Genomic DNA, 20,132 nt, shown 5'->3' with positions numbered 1-20,132 from the left:
CTAATCACGGCGCAGAGAGCTGCCTGCAACAACAGCAGCGCTCGGGGAGCAGTGAGGGGTTAGGTGCCTTGCTCAAGAACACTTCAGCCGTGCCTACTGGTCAGGGTTCGAACTGGCAACCCTCCGGTTACAAGTCCGAAGTTCTAACCAGTAGGCCACGGCTGTGATTTATGACACATTTCCAATTCTGCCCCCACTTGTGTGTGTGGCATTGGGCTAGCCAGCTACATTAGCCTATGAAAATCATTGGCCACCATCTCTGACATCACTGCATGACAAGGTGACATTAAGGAAAGCCAACTGCATCTAGAAGACTCTACCCATGTCCTACATATTTTGAATGGCTGCCCTCTGGCAGGCGTCTGCGCTGTCCTCTGGCTAGGACTAACAGGAGGAAGGCTACCTTTACTTTTGAGGCTATTAGCCTTTGAACTTGAATATACTCCCAGCCTCCTCCTGGGACTAACAACCCCACCCCCCTCCCCTTACACTCCTGTCTGTCCTGTTCTTTCTTTTGCCCTGTCTTATATGTTGTGTTATGTCTTATAGTGGGGCTGTTAAGCTCAACGATCTTGCTTTTTATGAAAGAAGCATGAAACTTTCAGGGTTTGTTCTTGATGACCTAAGCTTTAATTTAAGATCTGGAGGCATTCTCAGTTTGACCTCTGAGGTCAGGTAGAGGTCATTGACCTCTGTAATATGTTGTGACACTACAGGTGAATGGGGTAAAAAAATTAAATAATACATATCACCATGAAACTTTCTCAGTTGATTACTCATGTTAAACTAAGAAAAAAATGTATTGAAAGTTTTTTATATTTTAATGTTTAAATATGCAAATTAGGCCTTATCTCATTAAAAATTCCTAATTTGCATACATTTAAAAAAAAAAATAATTAGATTGTCTGATAAAGCCAGGCTCAAAATATTTTTGGTTGTCGTATGAGATGGGAAAAGAATTACTGAGGGGTTTATGGACATCTACTTCTATTATCCTGTAACTCACCTGTACCACTGTGATATGAAATTTCTAGGCCCGAAATTTAAAATGGGTGTATCTAAGGATCTAAATGTGATAGAAATGTAAACTAAACATGTGGGAAGCCGTGGCCCACTGGTTAGCACTCTGGAGTTGTAACCGGAGGGTTGCCGGTTTGAGCCCCGACCAGTGGGCCCCGGCTGAAGTGCCCTTAGAGAGGCACCTAACCCCTCACTGCTCCCCGAGCGCTGCCGTTGAAGCAGGCAGCTCACTGCGCCGGGATTAGTGTGTGCTTCACCTCACTGTGTGTTCACTGTGTGCTGTTTGTGTTTCACTAATTCACCGATTGGGTTAAATGCAGAGACCAAATTTCCCTCACGGGATCAAAAAAGGTCTATATACTTATACTATACTTAAATAAAGTATTTTGAATTGAATTGAATAACTCTGTGGCCTAAGAGAATAAATTAAATGCAGCCTAAGGTGAACAGATGAGTCTCTAAACCTCTCTTGAAAGACTCCAAACTATTGCAAGAAATATATTTTGGTTCAATCATATATTTGTTGTGTGTGTTTGTGTTGGATAAGCGACGACAACAACAGCTGGTCGGAAGTAATTATTCATGATCCGGAAGCACATCGGTTAGCTAGTTGTTTTGAATGAATTCGGGCTGATTCATTGCACACGAGAAAATAGTCGTTGTTCAGAAGGAGCTTGCCGAATATATTATACAATATAACAACAGGTAATGTGAACATATTTTTTCCTTTTTAAGTTAATGACTGATATGGTGTTGTCTGCAACGTTGTGAGACGTAGATATCTCTTTATCTGAACCCCTTAGTTACTTTAGCGTCTTGTGCTAGCTGCAGATGAAGCGGCTAGTTTAGCTAACTAGCTGTGTCAGGCTACGTACAGCAAGAAGAAAGCTAGATGCTAGCTATGATGGGCGCTATAATGTGGCTCATAATTCTCTGTCTACCGTGGCATGTTAACCGGTTTTGCAAGTGGTTAGTAAACTTAACGTTAACGATCATATAATCTAATTAAGTTAAATGTTGTCTTGGAGTTGTTCGCTAAGTCTAGCTGGCTAGGATACCTAGAAGCTAGCTTGCACCCCGAAAGTGTTCAACGGCACCGGTAACGTTATGAACTAATGAATAAGATAGCAAACCGTTGTATCGATACGGGTGATGAAATTTATTCGGTATTTGCTACTTCGCTTTCCCTAATTCGAGGGATTGAGATGATGTTTATATGAATATAATACGTTTTCCGTAACGTTAGAAGCTAATGATTAGACATACAAGGTAGTTAGCTGTCAAGCTAATTTAGGTTTGCCAGTAGGCCAATAACTATGCTAACAAGTTGTCAAGTCATGCTTTTCTACTGAAGAATTGACAGATCTGAAATAATATCGCTTTAACCATTTTGGTGTACCGGCTTGCCCGTCACGCAATGATGATCCTCCTCTTCAGTTAGAATAATATAACGTTGCTCCTAATGGTGAAACATCTTATTAACACGCATGAATCGTTTGAATAATGTGGTAACGTTATTATTGTCTTTGGACGTCATACTGTTAAAAAATAGTAGAATTTGAAATGATTTAGTGGTGTATTGCGTTAATGTGAACCTAGTCGCAAACTTCGCAAAGACTCAGGCTGTGCTAAAACACCTGGCAGTATTATTGATCCTAACCCTCCTGTTGTGTTCGAGGTCAAATGTGACCGATTCACAATTCTTTTCTCTCAAAAATATTGTTTACCTATTCTGACTACCATGAGGCTCCTTGACTTTGTTAACACAGGGCATCTGTCAAGTCAAGTCGGCTTTTATTGTCAATTTCTTTACATGCCCTGGTCATACAAAGAATTGAAATTTCGTTTCTTACTTTCCCATGCAGACATAGACATGCTTTAAATACAGACATAGACATACTATAGACATAGCCATAGACAATAAACATTAAATTAAAGTGCAAGACTGAAATATAGAACATGTATGTATCAAAATAGAAATATATATTAGGATATATATATATATATATATATATATATATATATATATATATATATAAAAAGAGGTAGTTGTGTTGTATATTTATATAGTCTTAACAGTTACATGAAGTTTAAACTTGTGCTTGTGTGACCTGTATATTTACATTGATATGCAGTAATTTCAAGTATATCAGGCTTGATGTGAAGCAGCAACACGTTAGGCTGCGCAGTCACAGTGCAGTTCCACAGGGCGGTGTTGGGTGGGCGGTTAGGGTAGACAGGATCCTAGTTTCCTAGGTTCCTGGCTGGCTGGTGGGTGGGGGGAGGGGGGGGGGGGGGCTGTCGGTGATGGGAGAGTGGGTAGAGTGTTCAGCATCCTGATTGCTTGGTGGATGAAGCTACTTGCCAGTCTGGTGGTGCGGGAGCGGAGGCTGGACACACAAAACAAATTTTGAGCATTTTGTATAACAATTTGAGTGTTTTATTTAACTTTAGAACACCCATGTGTATTTCTAGTCAAAAATGACCGGCCATTACATCACCGAAGCACTTCAAGTTTAAGCTATAATCTACAAGCTAAACATTGTTTACACTCCTACACTGTTACACGTGAACTGAACATAGTTAATGGACTAGGCTATTTCTGTTAGCACTTCATTGAAATGTGCTGTAGGCCTACGCTATATTTTGCACATGCAGTTTTGCATATTTCTCAATATGAAAAGTTCTTTATTTTTAACTTAACTCTAAAGATAATGAATATAAGATATATGGAGTATTTTTAAAAATATGCATATGCTACCACAGGTTACTCTATACAACCACAGGTGGCAGTGTGGTGACTATATAAAACATATTGATGTCAATGGGGCATTTAGCCCATGTTCAGGGTGGAAAATAAAAAAGAAAGATTTGCATAAGACAAGTCAAATTGGTGTTTTCAAAAAGAAGGGATCATGGAGAATAAGGAAAAACGTATTTAAAAATTCTTTGTATATTCCCACAAGGTGTTTGGGTGCTCTGAAAATGATAACCAAAATGATTTTTCAGACTTGTGAGGTCTGCTGTTCAGACCCTGAAGGGATTTATTTTCTGTTCATTGCTTTTTGTGAGAGTGTTTCTACTTATCTCAGTAAGGAAAATAAATCAAGAGCCTATGTTGAGTACAAATATGTCTTCTAAAGGCTTAAACAGAGCCCTGCCCAAAACTCCAATAAAATTTGTATCAACTTTGAGGGACCGCTATGACCATGCAGGATTATCCAGACCAAACGTGACGATTTTGCTACATACTATTCCTATTTATGTACCAGCATGCAAAATTTGAGCCTCCTACATGGTTTAGTTCTTGAGCTGTGGGCTTGTGAACTTTGACAAAAAAAAGAGGCCGGACAAAATCGACACCCCCCTCCCCCTGTAAAACTGGCTGTATCTTGGAAAGTATTGATCTTACATAACAGTAATTTTACAGTGTGTCTCCTGGGTAACATAGGTACACCTGGTAATTTTTTCAGATTTTTTTTGAGACCTAAGTGCGTGGGCCCTGGTTGAACTGACGTGGAATGACCCCATAAAATATGCAAGTAATCGCGAATAACTATAGAAATTCAGTGATTAATCGTGAGTTTAAAAAAAAAAAAATCGTTTCACAGCCCTAGTTTGCAGTCATCCTGAAATATGTGTAGCAGTGACACCTGATTTCAAAGATATAACAAGCCCACGATTTGCACCGTGGTAATTAAGATAATTAAAATCAAAACATTAATTGTTATCGATGAGAATTTTATCGTGGTTTATTGTCACACCGGTAAACATTCCTAGTTGTATTTTCTGTTTAGTAGCAAAATACGGTTTCAAAACAGAACTCGAAATTAGGCCATAAAAGTAAACAACATGAGAATTGCATTAAATATTAATAATGATAAACAATATTTTAATATGCAAAAATATTGGAGGGGTCGCAAAATGGTTTGCAGTCTGGATTAAAGACATTATTGTAAAGGTTTTTAATGAAAGGCTGCCATTGACATAATGCCTTTGATGTTGACAATGAGAGAAGACATTTTCTGCCTCCAATGCCCATCTCACAGCATTTCAAAACCAAATTCTGCCGGTTAGAGAGAAGGGGGTCACGAGACTTCGCACATGTTTTTTGGGGGGTTGGCAGACAAAAAGTTTAAGAACCAAGGTCGGAGGAACTCTGTCCGAATGCGCATTAAATGGGGTTCTACGAACTGTATGTTCTAGGAACTGCAAAAAGTTCCTACAGTGCGAAAGGGACTTTAGTCCTTGCTAAGGTCTCTTCTGCACTGTAGCTTGAATGTTCTCTTGCTGCAAGTCACTTTGGATAAAAGCATCTGCTGAATTAATAAAAGTAAATGTAAATGTATTACTTTGGCAGAATAATGATAACTGATCTCATTATTCAACAGAATCATGGACCGGCTGTTGAGACTGGGAGGTGGAATGCCAGGGCTTGGACAGGTAGGTTCACACACAAACTACATTCATGGAAGTAGTATGTCACATTCACATGTAGCTTGGTACTGACTGATGTGGAATGTAGCCTCTTACCTCTATGCTGCTTTCTTTGTAGATTTAAATGGTATTCATAAGGTTAATGAGAAAGTCTTTTTATAAGTATTAGCTGTGTCAGTTTTCTGCCGCTGCATGTAACGAAAGAAGACCATATAATATAAAATAGAAGCCTAATGAGGGAACACTTGTTTTCAAGGCTGAAAGTTCAACAAATATACTAGCTTACTGTGAATTTAAAATAAAAAATATAATTCATATTAATTCAATCACCTATCACCTAATGTCATCAAAACATATGCCTGGCCTCCAGGAAAGAACAGTTTATGTTTAATTTAGGCTGTTTAATATGATTTTGGTCATACTATAGAATTATTTCTTGCTGTCTGTTAATACAGAAGATAGGGAGTTAAAAAAAAAACACAAATTAAATCACAATCGCAATATTGATAAAAAAAATAAATAGATTATTTTCCAAAATCGTTCAGCCTAACTAGCTAGCTATAGGTATAGGGCAGCCGTGCAAAGTGTTGCTCTGATTAATCATAAAAGCATTACATTTGTCTGTCTGAGGTCAGGTACTTGGGGTCAAACACACAGAAGCTGGGCTCATGTCTGTAGCCAATTAACACCTCTGCTAGCAGTCTGCCTTGGCTTCACACTGAACAAAAGGGTGGGAGAACAAGATGGAAAGAATAGAGGTGATGGAGAGGAGGGATAATAGAGGTGGAGAACAGGCTGATCTGTTTTATTTGTTCCCAACCTCTCTTTTTGAATGTGTTGGCTCTGTTAAGCTACAACTGAGTGCATTATCCAATATTACCGTAATAATGAGATTGGTTAATTTAACTTTGCAATGTGACCTGAATAACATATAGAATTTTGATAGTCCAAATTTGGGACTATCAAATTCTAGTGGGACACTGGAATTGGGAGTATTCAAAGTTTAGGGTGACCAACTGCTAAGACAATTAAACCATAACGCTCTTCCATCAATAGATTTACCTTTACTCTGATTAAACCTACCCAGGTTTGTCACTAAACCATATACTTGAATAGTGAGGACAGCTGACTGCATCCTAATCTACCCTGTCTTTCAATATAAAGCCACACTAACCCTTGATCCTTAGATCTCTACTGTATATCTCACAATAGAAAATGTTTTGTGAAAGATTGACATGGCTGTAGTAAAGAAAAATACATCTATATCAAAGTTTAGATGATGCACCAGATGCAACTATTTAAAGAAGGCTGAGATTGTGTGTTCATAAGCGTGTCTATTGTTATGCTCAACTAAACACCTCTCTGCTTTCTCATGTCACAATTCTCTACCAACTTTTTGTCATTTTGCTTTTCTTGGCTTTCCTGAATTCTGATTTTAATTTTACTTTGGCAACCTTGGTACAATTGGATTCTCCTTTTATGGCTTATTCTGTGTGGCTTACACAGCCATACCTCTGTAATCATTTCAAGGCTGAAAATTGTTGAATTTGATTGAAATGGCTGACGGATATGTCATTAAAGGAAGCATCTCCAGAAATGGGCAGAGTTCAGGGTTATCCTTATGTCAGAGTTACATTTTAATTTTTTCCACTGCAACCTTTCATTTTTAACTTTTACTCAATGATAAAAAATTGTAGCACATAGCTGCAGTATAGGTTCTGGTATGAAACTTTTAGTTTGTTTTTATTTGTTTTCATTGTTTTTGATTCCATTTTTTTTGGTCATTTGGCACTGTACATGTATTCTACATTGATTGTTGTAAGTTGCTTTGGATAAAAGTGTCAGCTAAATGACTACCGGTAAATGTAAATGAATCTGAGTCTGTTGAGAAGAGATACTGACAGAGATTCTGTTTGCTGTACCTCATTCCAGGGTCCTCCAACAGACGCACCCGCTGTTGATACAGCAGAACAGGTGTACATTTCATCACTTGCCCTTCTGAAGGTGAGAGGAATATATACATACACACATTAGTGGTTAAAAAATTGCGGTTTGGGTACGTTTAGCGATTGGCCCTTAGTACTTGCACTAGCATGTAGGCTTAAAGCACTAAAGCCGGTCAAACTCGGTACTCCTTCAATCAATGCAATTTAGCTCTGGAGGGGGCGTTTGACTCATTGTCATGGTGAAAATGACCCTGGGTTCAAATTACTCCAGAATAACACTTTAAGTGTTCATCTGTAATGCTGGTTTGGCTATTCAATGATTCATTCATCTGCCAAAATTAACTTGAATTGAAATTAGGGGTTTACAATTATCGCAATCGCGATATAGACCAACACAATTACCTAATCGCAAAAGCTACAAATAATTGTGCACAGTTACATTTTGTCACATTTATGACCTTTATATTCATGTCCTCCTCCTTGGCTGTGCCACTTCTGGTTGGTTGGTTGGTTGGTAGGTGTGCACTATGCGTGAGGTGCACAGAAATTCTGTTGAGCTTCACAGTCGGTCAAGGGTGCTGTGCACCGGACATGCTCACCAATCAGGGGTCATTGAATCATCAATTCACTGATATTCAAAAATCAAATCACAATCGCAGCATCTGTCAGAAAAATCAGAATTTGATATTTTCTTAGATATTTTCCCCAAATCGTGCGTTGAAGTTATTATCGTTATTGATATATAATGTGTGTGTATTTGTGTGTGTGTATAGATGCTGAAACATGGTCGTGCTGGTGTACCCATGGAGGTCATGGGTCTCATGTTGGGGGAGTTTGTTGATGACTACACTGTGCGTGTCATTGATGTGTTTGCCATGCCCCAGTCAGGAACGGTGAGTGATACACACACGCGCAGCCTCAACACCCAACACTTGGCATACATAGGAAATGTCTCGGCATAGTTGTCTGAGACATGTTCTCGCTTTGTTCTGTTAGACAGTCACTCTCACACACATACAGATGCACACGCTTGGTTGTCTATATTTCTATGGAATCATATTATGCTTAGAGCCTGAATTTGTTTCCGCTTGTTTGAGCCGGGCATTCTGACATCAGCATGTTTCTCCACACAGGGTGTTAGTGTGGAAGCTGTGGACCCAGTCTTTCAGGCCAAGATGTTGGACATGCTCAAACAGACTGGAAGGTAAAGGCCAAGAGGGTGAACTGTCCGAGTTACAGCGCAGTTGCATGAGAAATGACAGGGCGTTATGTGCATTGGATTTAGATTGACTTAACTGATTTCGACCTTATAGAGACCTTGGAATACAGGTCTGATCTATCTAGCATTTTGAAATGTTAAAAAAGGATAAAGGAGTAGGGCTGCCACTTTTGTGAAAAAATCCTGTTCGATCTTTGAGACAAAAGTGTTCATTGAATCGATTGTAAAATCGATTTTCCATGTCTAAAGAAGTTTCCATTTTTAACACCAAATATAGACCAATACACGGACAACTAACAGGCATTAGGACGCACGTAAGGAGGGCGCTTGAGACGTAGCCTGACGAGCCAGACCCACATTAAAATGTATGGTCTGGGCACTCACCGTTCGCAGTGCTCAGTCCAAGGGGCGGGATAATCGGTTGTCTTTCAAATTCCCTCTGCACGCAATAGGACAGCGGCAGCGCTATGAGTCCCATGCATTTCCCACCAGCGGAGCTAGTTGGCTAGTTCAAACGTTTGCCAACTTAATAAAAGCTTAACTCGTGTCACACTGTTCGCCAACAGCAACATCCATCTTATTTGTTTTCAAGTAGCAGGGAATTCAAGCCAAACCGTTGCAACTCTGCCATCAATCACTAGGCGAGTTCGACTTCGACTGAGTCTGACTTGGTCTGGCTTTCTACGTAAACGTGATCTTCAGAGGCTAGCCGGGAGGAGTTACAACAGAGGGCAGCTCATCCCGGACAGGCAGGCTACAGTCTGGCTGACGTGACTCGCGGGAGATATCGCGGAATCTTGTTTGCAATAAACACAGCAGAACTTTCATTCTTACTCATTAAAATGAGAATGATGACTGACGAAATAAATTATTATGATGTAGTTTAAATAAACCACTGTTGTCATGCAGTTAACAGGCCTGCATTGTAGCACATAAATTCAATATCAAGTGTTTCCCCTATATGTGTGTCTATCTATTTAGCCAACAGCAGAAAATAACAGAATATCTAAACGTTTTCAGTAGGCTAGCCTACCATTGTTGCAGAAATCACATATTAGAAGGTATCCCTTCGATTTCTGTTTATTTTCGCATATTCCAACATAAGGAAGCAGCATGAGACTCCCGTCATAATCATCATGAGGACATTCCTCCCAAATGGCCCTATCACGTCTTTGAACTGACGTCATGAGGGCGTGTTTCAGCTTGTGCAGCTCGTGGAAGGCAACTGCAAGATCTGTCTGCAGGCTAAGACTCCCGCGATATTTTAAGGCCATGTGACATGGTGTCACGGTGGTAAGTCCCTCCCCGGCTGACAGAATTCGGACAGAATTTCTAACCAGCAAGCATTGCGTCCATCCCAGTATGCATTGTGTTCAACCCAGCATGCATCACATCAAGTCAGATCTGCACAGATCTGCCTGAAGTCGAACTCGCCTATTATGTTAAGCCCACCTAACGACTCTATACACAATTTCATTGGCCTGATTGAGTTCGATTTCTGGAGCTCACAAGCCAACGGAGAGTTGCTAGACTAGCCCTGGCAGCAAATGTAATTTGCCGCCGCTAGGGGCACGTCTAGATTTCTAGGCTACTTGAGACGCACAAGTCAGCAATATTTCTTTCTAGTAACAGTAAAAAAACAGTAAGCAGATTGGGCTTTCATAACATCAATGAAAAACATTACTGCAGTCTTCAACATGGCTATGTTTACGATTAGAAATGTCAATCGAAATGAAAAATTTCGCCTACGTAGGAATTCACGATCTCAGTTTGCATACCACCTTGTCCTTCTCCATAGTTTGATCTACAGTCCAAAACCCTGTTTCCAGTACGTAAAATTGGTGGGAATTTTCTTTTTAGCTTTCGCCAACTGCACTTTTGGAATTCTTTATTTTCTTTTTCTGCTTGTTTGTGAGTTTTGTTCAGTCTATGGTTTTGTTACATCTATCTTTTTTATCTGTTTAAATTGTTTAAAATTAATAGTGTACATATTTGGTTTAAATCGATTCCCTATTTTAGTTTTCGAAACTTGTGTTGGTTGGTCCAATCGATTGTGCAATTGATTTTCGAACGTAAAGTGACAGCCCTATAAAGGAGTAATAAGTATTTCTTGATAAAAGAAACGTAGCATCTGGAGAATTTGTGAATGTTGGAATACCGTTGCTCTGTTGATTACTCTTGAAACATATATATTGTGTGTGTCTGTTTCAGGCCAGAGATGGTGGTGGGCTGGTACCACAGTCACCCTGGGTTTGGGTGCTGGTTGTCTGGCGTTGACATAAACACACAGCAGAGCTTCGAGGCACTGTCAGAGCGAGCGGTAGCTGTGGTGGTTGACCCCATCCAGAGCGTCAAGGGAAAGGTACTCACTCACTCACTCACTTGTTTGTGACCCATCCAATATGCTACCAATAAGACTGGCTGCAAGTGTAGTAAATGCTTTCACAACCGTTTCTCTGTGCCCCTTACCTTGTTAGGAAGGTTTAGGCATAGGCAAACTTGACAGACAAACTTGATCTCAGTATGATTGGAAAAGTGCCTACATTCATCATTTCATAAGTCTCAGACCTCTCACAACTCAATGTGCTGACATTCATATTCTATGCTTCAGTGTATTTTGTTGACACAGAGATTTGTAATGGTATCTTTCAATACACTATGATCATTTAAGATGGGATGTTATGTCTTTAAAAGTGTGTGGTTAGACATTAATCTACTCACATTGCTGTGTGTTTACTGTAGCAATGACCAATGTCAGTTCCTTTGATCCATGGTCAAAGACCCATGTACATCAATACAAAGCCAGTAGACTTCCTTTTGACATCTTGTCCTACGGAAAGTGTTAAGAAAGAAGATGGTTTTTAGTAGATGTTTCTCTTCTCCTTTCTCTCATCTCGAGTCCTTTTCTGCTTAATTTTCGTTCCCACTATACATTTTTCCCGCCCCCTCACTTCCTCCACTCTGTGCTTCATGTTTTGTTCTCCGTGTCTGTGCTTGTACCCCACCCCCCTTGCGTGCCGGGAGCCCTGAGAGCGCCAGCGGGAGGCAGCAGGGCGCTACTCTATTAACACCTCCCTTGAGCTGTGAGTGGAGGTGTCATGCGATTTCATCTAGCCCTCCAAGGCAGGGGTAGGAGCGGGAGGGGTGGAGGTTTGGGGGTGCGAGTAAGGCTGTGCCACGAATAGGATGGATGGGGAAAGAGTAAGCGCTTTCAGACATACGTGTAAGACCGGAGGTTCTGCCGATGTTAAACCGTATATCTGAACGACATAACCGGTCATATGGAAGTCCGAATTTAGCCGGCTACATTATGTAAATGTGCTGTGTCTGAACGAGGCGTAGAACATGCGGTTAAAATTAACACCTAGTGAGAGGGCGTGTTGGTGACCTTTCGTGCGTCCATGTGGTTAGATCTGACTTAAATGCCAGTGTTATGATGGAGTGGCATAGTGCTGTCCAGAAAATCTCTGACGTGGAAAGATGCAGACATCACGGAGCTACTGTCCATGAGGGCATAAAACATTTTGATAGAACACATGAAGGGAACGTCACGTTGTAGCCTACAACTGCATAAGGCCAAACGAATTCAAAAGACTGAATCATAAGCAGAAGGCGCTGAAAAGGCAGTAGCCTAGCTACAGCGACGTTGTTGACGACAAAAACAGGAGTATTTAATAAATTGTTAGCCAACACGGTTTTCTGTTAATTGATAGCCTTCTCATGACCTCAGAGCTGAGCTCGCTGATATTTGTTGAGCATAAATATGGCTAGAGAAAATGAAAACGAAGAAAACGCAACTTTGTTCCAAGCTCCTTACGTAAATGCAATAGACACGAGCGGAGAGGATGCTTTTGGAAAAAATAAACCATGAGAAAACGAACAACTTCACTGTTATGTTAGTATTTTGTTTGTTGCTTAAAAACGTTGTATGATGGCCTTGAAGTCTTGAGTTAGCCTACTGAATTGGCTGGTAGCCTACCATAAAGTTTGTGCATGCTCTCTCTCCAACGCAAACCAGATTTGGGGTTCTATAGCCAAGTAATTCTGGTACATAACGTTGAAAACAGATAAATGTGTTTATTCGAAGCACACATACAAATACTGTAGGTCAATTTCAAGTGCGCACTTACGTGACTAGCCTACTTCAAGTATTAGCCTACGTACAATATATTTCTCTTCTTTAGCCTACATAATGCATGTAGCCTATGTTTTACTTTGTAAACAAAAAGCAGCTGTGACAGGCAGCGGCCGCATATATTCTGCGTCATATCTCTCATCTTGTGAACTCTACAAGCCCCCACCCCTCACTCGACAACCACACGGAGATTCTGTAATGTGCGTGTATGTCATTCACACATACATCAGTATAAGGTCCGCAGGTTAGCATCATATCTGAATCATCCGAAGGATAGGACCTCCGCTTGACAAACCTCCGCATATACTCCGGAGGTTATATCTGAAAGCGCTAAGTGTAAGAAGGGAGGGGAGCATGGAGAAAAAATAGTGGAAAGTGTAAGGTGGAGAGAAATGTGCAAGGCTGGGTGAGAAGAGAGCGCATGAAAGAGATGAGTGCATGAGTGCGGGAAAGAAACCCTTATGATCTAGTAAAAGGATTAGTGATAAGAGTGAGGAAGATGGTAAGAAATTCAGGAGAGAGGGGAAAAATACTCCCGATATGACTTTCTATTAGAGATGGACAGATTGAACAGCTGCTGACCGGAATTGGCCAATTTTCACGTGATAGGCCATGACCAGCGACCGGCCGGTCAGTCTGAGATGCCGATTTTATGCCGGTCAAATGCACTCGTGCGCCGCATGATTAACATTGCACAACATCAGCAGCACAGGTGCAGCATGCACATGTAGGAAGACTCGCGGATTACCCTGCAACACGTCAGCTTTATGGAAATCCTTCAGCGTGTGTGAAGAAGACAAGGAAAAGTAGGGCATGGAGGGACGACACAAAAAACCTTTTGCAGATAAAATCTGATAAGACACTTGAAACATCACCCAGCTGAGTTCGCAAAGTTTGAAGAAGCTAGCAAAGGCCAACACTCAGGGCTGGATGTACAAAGAAAGTGTTTCTTATGCACAGAAAGCAAACGCTGTGCTTTGCTATATTGCCTGGAATTTACTAAGATGTCACTTCATTATAAACAGCGCTCATCACCACCCGTCCCTACCCCCTTTATAACGCAAATTGCGTGTCCACAGCTGAACCACAAGTGCAGTTAAATGGAGTTAACCGATTGCGGCATTAAAAAGAATCAAAGTTTAGCGATCATACATGATAATAAGGTGTCAACAAGCAGCAACATACACAGTAGGCCAAGTAGTTCTACTCCTTGAAATACTCAAACTATTTACTGCATGTAGACCTAATACCGTAGTCTAGCAGATTGGGAAGTGGATGTTGTGAAAGTGAAAATACGATATTAGAAAGGCAAATAAAAGTTAAAGTTGCTTTTGACATGGTAGCCTACAAAGAAGAAAAACTGATCTGAATACTGATTCAGCTGTCTCTGGAAGTTTCTGTACTTGACACATTTAACCGGAATATGGTGGAGTACCTAATCAATCGCTATTAGCACTTCTCCCCTGTGTTTGTGTGTCACTCCCACTTTTCCCTCGCCCTCACATAAATGCATATGCATCAGTGCATATAAAAATATTTTCCATGTCAGCAAGTTCAAATGTATCATGAAAATAGTTTTTGTATTTTACAACAGCTAAGGGGCTGCTGCGTGGTGCCTAACAATGCCCATTAGCTTTTCTGAAATCAGTGGAACCAAGGCCTATTGGGGCTTATATAAGTATAAGTATATATACTTTTTTGATCCCGTGAGGGAAATTTGGTCTCTGCATTTAACCCAATCGGTGAATTAGTGAAACACAAACAGCACACAGTGAACCCACAGTGAGGTGAAGCGCACACTAATCCCGGCGCAGTGAGCTGCCTGCTACAACGGCGGTGCTCGGGGAGCAGTGAGGGGTTAGGTGCCTTGCCCAAGGGCACTTCAGTCGCGGCCCACTGGTTGGGGCTCGAACCGGCAACCCTCCGGTTACAAGTCCAGAGTGCTAACCAGTGGGCCACGGCTTATTGCTTAAATAGAGTTGTCATACTGCATAATTACAGTTTAGAAAGAGCATCTTTGCATATTGTCCAATGAAGTGTCTGATAATTTCAGGTGTATCATCAGATTTCTTGATTCCATTGATATACTTAGACCAATAAATAATCACTTCAATGAGATGAAGTTATACATCAGGATGTTTGATTTACTCCTGGGCCTGTTGTAATTCCATAGTATCTAAACAACAACACTGCTTGCTGGGTGTTTGGGCTGGAACATTTCCCTGTACATGTAGTGGTAGCACTCTGTGTGTGTGTGTGTGGGGGGGGGGTTGGTGCTGGTGTGTGAATGCCTTGCTCTTAATGGTAAAATATGGCTGTTTACCATGTAACCTTCAGCTCATGTTAGTCTTGTCACACATGTACTGTATGTGTCTATGAAGTGGTACTGATGGTGCACTGTAAAGGGCCACATGTTGAGAAGCATTTTTCCCTAAAACATGGTGTCTATGCGACCATCTTTTACCTGGTTGCCCTGGGAGGTTGTGATGTGTGTGTTCTGTCTGTAAAGCATCACTTTGAGGCAAATGGTAAGTGTCATGTACATGACTTAAGTGACCAACACCGAGGCAGTGGCCATGATCAGTATACCAGCTGTAAAGAATCAAACTGAGTACTTTGCATGTGAATTCTCCATTCAAATGCTTTCTCGCCCTGTTATTGTCTGAAAGGTCCTTTGTGTTTTTTTCATGCAGAAAATAAAGGGTGCTACCCTGTTACTCTATTATGTGTGCTAAACTCATCTCACCCTGTACCTTTCAGTACAAGTACAATTCTGTTGTACTCAGATAAAAAGGTTATGCAGATTGTCCCTATCAAGAATTCTAATGAATTCTTATTATAACTCTTGGCCTATAGAAGGACTGACACATATTTTGCTAGACCCTTTTCGACCGTAGTACTTTCTTTACTTTGTTTTAGTAGGATTATCAATCTATTTCAGACATCCATCTTGCTTGCTATTGCTATTTCGAACATTTATTGATCTAGAAGGCACCTTTTTAAATAAACGTTCTACATGAACCTCATAGTCTGTTAGGGATCTTTCACAAGATGTCGCCCTAAAGATCTCCTCAAGCAATCTTTGACCTGATCATCTAAGAATGCCTCATGCTAAAACTGGTGTGACTGTGACATGCTTGTGGTTTGAGTGGCACAGTAGTACCCCATGTAGTGGGGCTGCACTGTACGCTGGGCTCTGAATCTTATTTTAGGCGCTCTTGGCACAAGAGCGGGGGGAGGAGTCATATAGATGGAGATGCAGCCAACAGCCTCAGCTAAGAGCAGGACTGAGGAATAAGACTATGAATATGGTTGGCAAAAATCCATATTGTATGAAAGGTGCTATACAAATAAAGCTTATTATTATTATTATTATAAATTATGTAAATGGATACATGTTTGTGTGCCTCAATCTTACCTTTGGAAACATTCTACGTTGACTATACAAACTATATTGATATGAAATAAGATGTAATTCATTATTTTAATATTTCCTCAATCAAGTACAGGTTAAAATAGAGAAAAAAAAGGGGGGGGGGGTAGTTATTGATTTACATGCACATATTCCAAAGTGACATCTGGTAAACAACTTCAGGGAACAATGAATAACTTAGGGCTACCTTAAATGCATTCTCATGCAATTTTTATGGCTCCCTGTAACTGTCAGAAATTCACAAATGCATAAAGCACTGGATCACTGCTCTTCTTTTGTTCTCTCTGTCTGGCCATATCTCTGTCCTTCCACCCAGTTTTTATAGGCACTTTCTCAATGTACTCTTTTTCCAGCTGAGCTGTAAAGTAGTCTGGTACTCAGTTAGCTATTTCTGTTACCACAATATTTCAACCTATATCAGGAGCTCAGTCTGACCAGTAGTCACTCACTCTTCCCCCACCCCCTCTCCATGAGTCAAACTGGCCTGGAAATTGCTTCTTTCTTGCTTTTTTGGCCTTTGCCCTAAACCAGTTGATAATGTCTGACTGCCTCCATTGCAATCAGACAGTCCCCAAACTGGTTCTCACCTTCTAGTTCTTCTTCCCTCCCTCTTCTCTAGCTCGGCCTTTCTTTCATTTGTTCATTTGTCCTCCTTGATATCGGTCTCTCCAGTTTCTCATCCTTTTTGCCTATCTGATAAATATATTTGCAAATAGATTTATTTTTGTTGGTCTTCTAAGTCTAGAATAGTTCTCGTGAAGTGTATGTCTTTTCTTGCAAATCATGTTTGTCTCACACTGCTGTTTTTCCCATTCAGGTGGTGATTGATGCCTTCAGACTGATCAATGCCAACATGATGGTTCTGGGTCACGAGCCACGGCAAACCACCTCCAACCTGGGCCACCTGAACAAGCCGTCTATTCAGGTGATGACTAAGACCAGTTTCAGACCTGTGATGTACAGTACATTTGAAATGTTTGAATGGATGCATGCTCCTTGATATTTGTCAGGATAATTGAGCTGTAGTAATTGTGAGGGAAGTTGATTTGTAATTTACTATATTTGTACATTTTGATGTGGTCTGTTTCATATACACATCTTAAAAAATAATTTTTTGTGCTTTTTATGACCATTTTCAGGCATTGATTCATGGCTTGAATAGGCATTACTACTCCATTACAATCAACTACAGAAAGAATGAGTTGGAGCAGAAGGTTTGCAAGATCTCTTTCTTAGACATAACACATTCTCTGTTCACTATGTGAGAAAATATGCTGGAGTCATTCCTTGTCCAATCAGACTGAATCCAGGGAAATACTGTAGTTGCCACACCGTCTCAGCTTTAGAATGTTTAGGTCCCAAATTCAGACCTGTAAAATATTTGTGTTAAATCCCAATATTTTCATACATGATTTTTTTTTTTTTTTTTTTTTTTTTTTTTTTTTTTTTGGAAACATGAAAGCATTGCTTTTCAGATATTGTATTTTTCAGGTTGTAAAACTCAAGTAATATCAAGGGCTGAAACCAATATAAAGTTGTAGGATTTGAGCAGATCTTTTATAGGCCTTGGTTTTGGGACCCAGAAACGACATTATCTGATTTGACACAGAATGCCGTGCTTATTTTCCAAGCTATTACTAGAGTGGCACACAAGACCACGGATTTGTCTGTTCTGCCCTTTTCTCCCTTGTTACTTGTTAAGACATGTTACTGCAGCTGCATTATCAGTGCCAATTCATTGTTTGTGTGTGTGTGTGTGATTTTTAAATGTGTGCAGATGTTACTGAACCTGCATAAAAAGAGCTGGATGGAGGGACTGACTCTACAGGACTACAGTGAGCACTGCAAACTCAATGAGACCATTGTCAAGGAGATGTTGGAGCTCGCCAAAAACTACAACAAGGTAGTGACTACAAATCATACAGAAAGGGGGGTGGGGGTGGTTGTGGGAAACACAGTCTGTGAGCGCTGAGAGAGGGCAATCTAGTTTTAGCATTCGATGAGATGGGTTGGGATATGGGGGGATCGTTTTTGTAAGATTGTTTTATGACCAAATGTACATGTTAGTATCTTTTTATTGTTCCACCTACCTGCCCAGGGACTATGGGTGGAAATTAGCAGTATTTGCTATAACTTGTCACAATACATATCTCCCTGTTTTGTACAATTTTGTGCTCTGTCCCTGATGAAATAAATAAATGTGTTTATGGCAAAAATCCAAATCAGTATGTTGGTCAATAGAGATGATCTTAATTATTTAATATACCAGTAATTATTCAATGCTTTTGAAAACACCAGCCATTTTCTAAAGAAATAAACAGAAATTAAAAAAAAAAAAAAATGTAAGAATATGTTCATACAACAGTTACCACTGTAAAACAAAGGGATATGCTGGATTTATAACTCAAAATAAAACAAGAGTATCGTTGTAAATCATTGTATCATAATCTTTGGAAGTCAAAACTAAAATTACATTTCAATGAATTAGAATCATGGGTTTCCATGAAACTTTCATGTTTGTTCAAATTCAGTAATGCCCAAGCATGAACATGATGATGGCAGCGCATGTGATACAAAGACAATCCATTTCTGAAAAGAAAAAAAAGGGGGGTGGGTCTTTACCACCCTACCCTGCGCAATAAATCCTAAATCTAACCTTTGTGGTGATTTGATGTTGATTTTGTTGTGGTTTCTTTCAGGCAGTAGAGGAGGAGGACAAAATGACCCCAGAGCAGCTGGCTATCAAGAATGTCGGCAAACAGGTACGATACATACCCATCGTAGGCTGGGGTGTTTTTGGCTCCCCTGTTTTCTTTGCCGGTTTGGAGAGATGGGGCTGTCCCTAAAAAATCAAGTTATTAAAATAGGCTTAACATAGACCTAATAGTAACAGCTGTTTTGACTTTAGGCTATATCATTCTGAACTGTAATCTGAAAAAGTGCAAAATGGTTGAATTATGTTTATCATAAGCATTATTGAATGCTTAACTGGAATGGTGTTTTCCCGTATTATCCTATTTTTAAAGAAGACCTACCTGCGGGCATGTAATTGGACTACATTTTTTCTACAGAAATAGCATTTTTGCATGGGCACTGCAAAACATAGCAATAATAAGAATATCAACAATGAAAATATTGAGCTTTCACTACAAAGAACATACAAGCTATAACTGATCTGTGTATGATTTGTTCATTTGATATTCGATTGAGAATCCAAATGACTTAAATGGAAAAAATGGTTATTTCATTAATTGTTTATGAATGTGATACAAATAAGGCTTTGTTTGTCAGACTTTTGATTTTATGGTCAGATCAAAAGTAGAACATTTAAAAAACGGCCTCAGGGCAGAAACTGATTTTGATATTTAATTCTTCCGATTAGTCTTATTGATTCACTATTTTATTATATTAATCTAATTGACTGTATTGATATCAACTAATTGATTGAACACAAACACACAAAACTAGTGAAAAGGGCTAAAGGTGTAAAGTTGAAATTATTTTGCAATTTTATACAGCTGGACAATATTTAAGTATGCTTATGTTTTTTGTGGATGTTGATTGTATTATTGCCATTGCAGAATTGTCTCACTCCTGCTGTCTCTTCCCCTTTCTCTCATTGCAGGATCCCAAAAGGCATTTGGAAGAACATGTTGATGTCTTGATGACGTCCAATATTGTGCAGTGCTTGGCAGCCATGTTGGATACTGTGGTCTTTCAGTAAATCCTTTATCTGCCTGTCATTATTGTCAAATTCCAGTTCTTGTTTTGTCTTTTTAAAAAATAAACGTATATAAAAAGGGGTAAGATGGGTCTTCAGTTTCTATGTTCTGTAATAATTAATGATTAAATGTCAGACTTTCCACTGAAATCTGAAGCAGAGATATTTTATAATTCGGGTCTATGTTTTAGTATTAAGGTATACAAGTTATTTTAATCCAA

At 39.8% G+C, this 20,132-nt stretch overlaps 1 protein-coding gene across 1 annotated transcript; it reads left to right on the top strand.

Moving 5' to 3' along the window:
* Positions 1 to 1,577: 1,577 nt before the first annotated feature.
* psmd14 (proteasome 26S subunit, non-ATPase 14) lies at positions 1,578 to 19,997 on the top strand. Its single transcript, XM_042080145.1, has 11 exons — positions 1,578 to 1,725; positions 5,412 to 5,463; positions 7,390 to 7,461; positions 8,177 to 8,296; positions 8,537 to 8,607; positions 10,834 to 10,984; positions 17,008 to 17,115; positions 17,330 to 17,404; positions 17,968 to 18,093; positions 18,890 to 18,952; positions 19,816 to 19,997. The coding sequence occupies exons 2-11, from the start codon at positions 5,416 to 5,418 to the stop codon at positions 19,912 to 19,914; spliced, it is 933 nt and encodes a 310-aa protein (XP_041936079.1). The 5' UTR covers positions 1,578 to 1,725; positions 5,412 to 5,415; the 3' UTR covers positions 19,915 to 19,997.
* Positions 19,998 to 20,132: the final 135 nt, after the last annotated feature.

This window comes from Alosa sapidissima, chromosome 23, assembly GCF_018492685.1.
Source record: "Alosa sapidissima isolate fAloSap1 chromosome 23, fAloSap1.pri, whole genome shotgun sequence".
Lineage (NCBI taxonomy): Eukaryota > Metazoa > Chordata > Actinopteri > Clupeiformes > Clupeidae > Alosa > Alosa sapidissima.
This window is presented reverse-complemented; position numbering and strand designations above follow the sequence as displayed.

What these genes read in the sequence shown, in the direction of transcription:
- psmd14 (XM_042080145.1), top strand. Translation starts at nt 5,416, where the DNA reads ATGGACCGGCTGTTGAGACTGGGAGGTGGAATGCCAGGGCTTGGACAG. An exon ending in GAATGCCAGGGCTTGGACAG is followed by an intron (nt 5,464 to 7,389) that starts GTAGGTTCACAC and finishes ACCTCATTCCAG; the next exon opens with GGTCCTCCAACAGACGCACC. An exon ending in ATGCTCAAACAGACTGGAAG is followed by an intron (nt 8,608 to 10,833) that starts GTAAAGGCCAAG and finishes TGTCTGTTTCAG; the next exon opens with GCCAGAGATGGTGGTGGGCT.